The 6,418-nt window shown below is 38.3% G+C and overlaps 1 protein-coding gene across 3 annotated transcripts; it reads left to right on the top strand.

The window, feature by feature from the left end:
• The first annotated feature begins 1,553 nt into the window (after nt 1–1,553).
• dtwd1 (DTW domain containing 1) lies at nt 1,554–6,402 on the top strand. Of its 3 annotated transcripts, none has more exons than XM_080884489.1 (5): nt 1,554–1,636; nt 3,327–3,628; nt 3,806–3,943; nt 5,514–5,790; nt 5,913–6,402. In XM_080884489.1, the coding sequence occupies exons 2-5, from the start codon at nt 3,329–3,331 to the stop codon at nt 6,140–6,142; spliced, it is 945 nt and encodes a 314-aa protein (XP_080740615.1). In that variant the 5' UTR covers nt 1,554–1,636; nt 3,327–3,328; the 3' UTR covers nt 6,143–6,402. The 3 variants fall into 3 exon arrangements, with proteins under 3 accessions (XP_080740615.1, XP_080740616.1, XP_080740614.1); XM_080884490.1 differs by lacking the exon at nt 1,554–1,636 and adding an exon at nt 1,668–2,186; XM_080884488.1 differs by lacking the exon at nt 1,554–1,636 and adding an exon at nt 2,893–2,913.
• The last annotated feature ends 16 nt before the right edge of the window (nt 6,403–6,418 follow it).

The following is a 6,418-nucleotide window of genomic DNA, read 5'->3' as shown; positions in this document are numbered from 1 at the left end:
CATTAATTTGACGTCATATTGAGAGTTCCAGTTAAAAACTACTAAAAGCAACTTCAATCCCAAACTGCCATGAAAGGGCAGTTTGGGCAGTCTGTGTAAACTGCCATGAAAGGAGGAGGGATGCGGCTTCTAAACAGCTTATAATTCTGCTGTCCAAACTTTTGAGACTGTGAAAATGGAGAGTAGGTGGTGTATAAAAAGTCTGTAATTTTTACAGTTAATACAAAGGTTTTAGTCAAACCCCTTGAACTGAAGCTGGCAGCCTGCACAATCACAGCTTGATTATTTGGTTTTAAAGGGTGGTGTACAGGGGCAAAACTTGTGCAATTCCTTATATCATAATTCATCAGTTATTTATTAAGCTTCTGTGTTAACATCAACAACTATAATAAATTATTGTTGTTACTATTTTTGTTACACAGAATATGTACACTATGCAAGGGTCAGGCGGCTGTAGTTGTAGTTCAGGATGTCAGGCAGGTCATCTAATTATCAGAAGGTTGGTGGTTCAATTCCTGCCTTCTCCAGTTTGCATGCCAAATACCCTTGGGTGTGATACTAACTCCAAGTTCATCTCTGATGAAATAATCTCAGTATGAGCATGTGTAAATATTAGATAGAAACCGCATATGTATACAAATAGTACTTGTATGAAAGGGTGAATGAGGCAAGCTGGATAAAGTCCTTTGAGTGCTCAGATAGAGCTGAAAAGTGCTACAAAGATCCAATCCATTTACCAAAATATTACCATATTATTGTGTGTTTACAAATAGAGATATACAGATATATACTAAAAGCCAAATATCTTTTTCTATATCAGGAAAATCTCTACCTTTATTTCTGTTTTTGAATTGCTTCCACACTCAACCTGTTCCAGATTTTGACTCGTAAACACTAAAACATTTTCTGGTAGTACACACATTAATATAGTTTTGAAGTTGCTAAAACCCCTTAAATTACAGCTATGTTCTCTACAGAAAACATACTTTGAACATTTCCTGGTAGCAAATTATTTTTTGCTCCAAGCAAAATGTGTGCTTTCTGGAATTTGTAATTATTGCCACGGACCAGATTCATATGAATAAGCAGAGTCTCTAAGGATTTTTCTTTAAGGTTATTTTTAATATATTATTTTAAATATTTTTGAGAACTATGCACAACTCTTTTTAAATTGCCTAAAATGTTGTATTTTTAAATGCAACAAAAAGCATCACAATACACTGTGTGTCTAATATTAAACTTGTAATTTAACTTGTACATTTAAAATCTAGAGGTTTACATGATCATAAACTGTGTTTTATTTTAAGAAAAAAATTTTTTTTTCTTTCTAACGTTTACCGAAATACATAAGAGCGAGAGTTGACGTTCATTGGCTGCTAGTATGAGTAACTTAAATCTAACTTCGTAATTTTATTTTACTGGATTAAAGCACACTCATTTATTCACTTTACTTTGATACATTTTGAAAATTAACCATCTATAAATATATATTTAGAAATCGCCTGCCATAACACCCCCAAAGGGCACCGAGTAGCACATTCGTTGCTTAGCGACAGGTAACTACCCAGCATTTCCTTCACACGGAGCTGTGCTTCCGGCGTAGAAGAAGACGCTCATGCCGTTGTGCACTTCATTGGTAGGCACTTTTATAATGGGACTTCTTTTTGTAGCTAAGCTAGTGAACCCAGTTGAGCTAACAGTGCACAACAGTGCATCCGTCTTCATTTGATCTTCGCTCCTCTTAACTAGACTTTTTGACTTGTGTCTGTTAACGCTAGCAGCGGGGGCTGAGGAAACGTGACGCTTGCTAACAGAAGCTAGCTCCACTATGTTGAAGCATGGGCAGTGTAAAATACTGACTCTTTTATACTGTCTGTGGTTTCAAAGAAAAGTAACTGCAAGCTGCAGGTGTACGGTTTCTGCTCTATCACATCTCACTGCGCTAGAGAGAGGTTAAAGAGAGCAACGTTTCATGTTGTTTATCCATGTGCTAATTACTAATCTGTATTTAGCAAACGCGCTACACTCGGACACCAGCGTTTCCCCATTAGCTGATGCTTACGATCCCCCATGTTTATCAGAAATTCAACAGTATGTACATACAATCACTGGCCCCTTGATTAGGCACACCCTGCTAGTTTAATCTTCAGAGGTGCGTTAATTCTACGTGTCATCGATTCATCAAGGTGATGTAAACTTTTGATTCACAGTCGCTACAGATTGGCCAGTTTGCCAAGAATATCTTCCCCACACCATTACACCAATACCAGTACTGTTAATACAATGCATGATGGATCCATGCTCTCATGCTGTTTTTGCCAAATTGTGATCCTACCATTTGAAAATTGAGACTCAGACCATGCAACATTTTTCCAGTCTTCAATTTTACCAGTTGTTGCCTCAGTCTCCTGTTCTTAGCAGACAGGAGCAGCACCTGATGTGGTCCTTTGCTACTGTAGTCATCAACATGTTTCTTCAGAGATGCTCTCTGCATTCCTTGGTTGTAACGAGTGGTTAATGAATTACTCTTGCCTTGCGATCAGATTGATGCAATCTGGCCATTCTCCTCTCACCTCTGGCAGCAACAAGACATTTTCACCTACAGAACTGACACTTTTCTTCCTATTGTCTTTAAACCCCAGTAGCTCAGATTAGCCCATCTGGCATCAACAGCCATGGGTTTCTCCTTCTTTCTGATGCTTGCTTTGAACTTCATCTCATCTTCTCTTCATGTCCTCTGGAACCATGTCTACTATCCTAAATGGATTATGTTACTGCTATGTGATTGACTAATTAGATATTTCCATTAACAAGATTTATGGTTTTCTGTTTTCTAAGAACTTCTATCTCAGTGACTGTGCTCACAATGTGACGTTTGGGAATTTGACGTGTTCATATTTGAACCAGAAATGGGTAATGTCATATAATGTGATCTTATTCAGTTACCAGAACTGCAGAACTAACATGATGATCTTGCCACTCGTATTAATTTATACTAGCTTCTAATCTGGCCAATGTAAAATCATAAGACGCTACAATAAAATAGTTAAATGAAACATTATTTTTAAAAGATTTACTCATTCCAAGAGTTACAATGCTCTGTTTTATGAAATTTTTTAGATGAAAAGCATTCAAGCTGCACCGTACTATCACAGCAACAAATTTTCCAATCTAATCATTACCAGTCACGCACAATTTTAATGAACTCTTAGCTCTATAACTAGCTTTTTCCATGTTATTGTGTCCTTTGAGTTTAAGTCTTTGTAAATGTTAGATTATTTATGTCTGCTAATATTGGCATTATTTGCTCTGTTATTCTTCATCAGCTATGAGTGTACTTGTGCTCCAAGACAAGTCTGTCAACAGAGCAAAAATGAGCGGCCTGGATCAGGACCAGCGTCATCATCCCAGTTGCCGGGAAAAAACACTGGCCTCTGATTCATCCGACTCCCGTGAGCTTCCCAGTCAGCAGCTCCAGGGGCTCAAATTGGCATCACATGCAGTGCTAGAGGAAGCACAGCAAAGGGGCAGGTTAAAGTGCTCTAAATGTGGAGGCTCGAGGATGTTCTTCTGCTACACATGCTGCTCCTTAGTGGGCATGAGCCTGCAAGATGTCCCCACAGTGAAGGTTTGTAGGAGGTTAGGACTCACCTGCTTTGTCTTTTAACAGAGGCCTTCACCATTGTCTTAATTGGTTGCAAAATGCCTTTTTTTAAAATTATTTAACGTTAAATATTTTGGCATGATGTTGCTGAAATCCAACTCTCCCCTCGACCTGACTTTACACACTGTGTGTTACACTCAGCTTCCTGTGAAGATAGACATCATCAAGCATCCCAACGAGACAGATGGCAAGAGCACTGCCATCCACGCCAAGATTCTCGCACCCAGTGACATCACAATATATACTTACCCCTGCATACCTGAATACCAAAAAGACAAGGTTAGTTCTTTTTTATCCTTGTAGTTGTGTTTTTTATCCTAAAAGAAAGAATGGAGTTTATTTAACTGTAAAACATGCTGTCTGCCTTGTACCTTATGTGGCTTCAGCTAACAATTACGTTTATGATTGATTCATCTGGAAATTACTTCCCAGAAAACTTTTTTGTATCTTCACTTGTCTTGTTTTCACTACTCAGTCAAATAGCATATTCAGTTTTCTATGACACAACACAGAAAAGCATGTGGCATGTTTTGTTTGGAAACAGAGGTTAAATTGATCATCAAAAGTGATTTTCTCTCATCTACTAATCCATGAGTGTCAAACATATGGCCTACAGGCCAGAACAGCGCTTCAAAAGATCCCATCAGGCCTGCTGGATGGCTTGTTGGAGTGTATAATATAAAGAGCGGGGCGGCATATGTAGTTTTTGGACTTTTCTGTGTATTTAGTACCAAAAAGACTTAAAAGCTTCGAGAACTAAAAGGGATCGTGCGAACTGTTATTTTCATCCGATCCAGTGGTCGGAATCATTGTAAGTTTAAAAACTTTCTCAGTGACAAAAACATTACACAAGCACACCATAGCAAACTGAGGAAAGGTGATTGCGCAAAGGAGCTGCGCCCGTGTGTTTCACTGAGCTCACTATACAACAGTCTTGAGTCACTCACCATTTTTTCTTCCAAGACGAAAGCAATTTTTTTGTTATTGAGCAATAGTTCTTCAGGCTTTCTGAAGGTCTATCAAAGTTTGTCTTTGGATTTTGGCTGCTTTTTCACTCATTGTTTTTAGTCCAGTCTTTATACCTGACCATTTTATTAAGAGGAATGTTTGTTTTGTTTTTTTGGTTTGTTAAGCCACTCCCCTTTTGTAAACTGATGGTTCCCTTTCAGAATTTACTTTACACTAAAACCAATGGAAGTAGTTGAGTATTTATTATGCAGCGGCTTTTGCTAGTTTTGAACCAATGTCTGATATCACTGACTTAGCATTTTCTTTGGCATCTATTAGTCTTTTTCTTTATATTGTTGCTTACAATAATTCTCGATACTATGTTGAATTAACTGTATTCATTTCTATTTTAGTGCAGAAATCTAATTTAAGCGTATGTTCTGAAACTGTTGCTCTCCACTAAAGTCAAATTGTAAATGCTTATCTTTTGCATTTTGTACCGTTGTTTATTTTCAGCATAAAAATCTTAGATTTTTACCCAGTCTGCAAACAACCAGTGAAACATTTCTAAAAGATTTAGATTTATTTGCTGCAGCTCCATTCTTCAGTTCAAAGCTCACAGCACTTATGCAATCAGATTGTTATTTCAGCTGAATGAGTTTAGTCCACAAGCCATACATTTGTATTGTTTTTCTTGTCTTATTTATTTAAATCAATTGATTTAGTGTTTTCACTTCTTCAACTTTATCCCTCACCTGTCAAACAGTTTACATCCTGTTCTCTGCTTCCTAAATTTAGCCTTTTATAAATCACCCCACTGTAAAAACACGTGTTCGAGACACATTTTATGCCCCAGCACAGTTTGCATGATGGCGTTCCTCTCCGTCTTCGCTCGCTCCAGGTGGTGTTGGTATTCCCTGGTCCGAGGGCTGTCTCAGTTCAAGACATGATGAAGTGTTTACATGACAGGTCACACGACTCCGCTGATGAACCGTGCAGAAAGAGGTTAAAAACTGAGCAAGTTCAAGGTTCCACACGCACGTCTGAGAGCTCAGAGTCGGGGACGCCAGATGAAGCAAAAAGCTCAGTGTCAAAGGTGGATCCCCTACACAGGGTGGTCTTCATTGACAGCACATGGAACCAGACCAATAAGATCAGCACAGACGAGAGACTGCAAGGTAATCATGAAAGATTGCATTTGAGTGGGTTTCCAAAGAACTCGAGACTGCTGGTGATTATTCACTCACAATTGAATTTACCATGATCTCACGATGTTGTGACTGACGTGTTTCTCCCCCAGATTTGCTCCAGGTAGAGTTGAAGATGAGAAAAACGTGTTTCTGGCGTCATCAAAAGGGCAAGCCGGACACTTATCTAGCTACTATCGAAGCCATATATTATTTTCTCATGGACTTCCACGAGCATTGCCTCGACGAGGAGTACAGCGGAGAATACGACAACCTTCTCTTCTTCTACTCCTACCTGCACTCAATTGTTAACAAAGCCAAAACCTCTGCTGGAAAATGCTGAAGAGGACAGACTAAAAGACATCAAACACTGTAGCTGAAGCGTTTTATGTTAATAGATTCTGATTATGCAGAAAAATAATTTTTAGTTTTTGAACTCGAATGACATTTTCTTATGCATGAATGGACAGTGTGACCGTAGTAGTACAAAGAAAGGAATTTCTGATACATTTAAACATTTTAATTTACAAATTAGTGCACAATGATGTTTGTGTTCTGCTGTAATCACATTTGTTGCAGACCCAATAAACTTGTTTTTGTAAAATAGGTATCTCACATG

The sequence above is a fragment of the Rhamphochromis sp. 'chilingali' genome (genome assembly GCF_963969265.1).
Source record: "Rhamphochromis sp. 'chilingali' genome assembly, chromosome: 6".
NCBI lineage: Eukaryota > Metazoa > Chordata > Actinopteri > Cichliformes > Cichlidae > Rhamphochromis > Rhamphochromis sp. 'chilingali'.
This window is presented reverse-complemented; position numbering and strand designations above follow the sequence as displayed.

Coding starts and splice junctions, on each gene's coding strand:
- dtwd1 (XM_080884488.1), top strand. Junction 3,944..5,513: donor CTGAATACCAAAAAGACAAG/GTTAGTTCTTTT, acceptor CGCTCGCTCCAG/GTGGTGTTGGTATTCCCTGG. Junction 5,791..5,912: donor CACAGACGAGAGACTGCAAG/GTAATCATGAAA, acceptor TTTCTCCCCCAG/ATTTGCTCCAGGTAGAGTTG.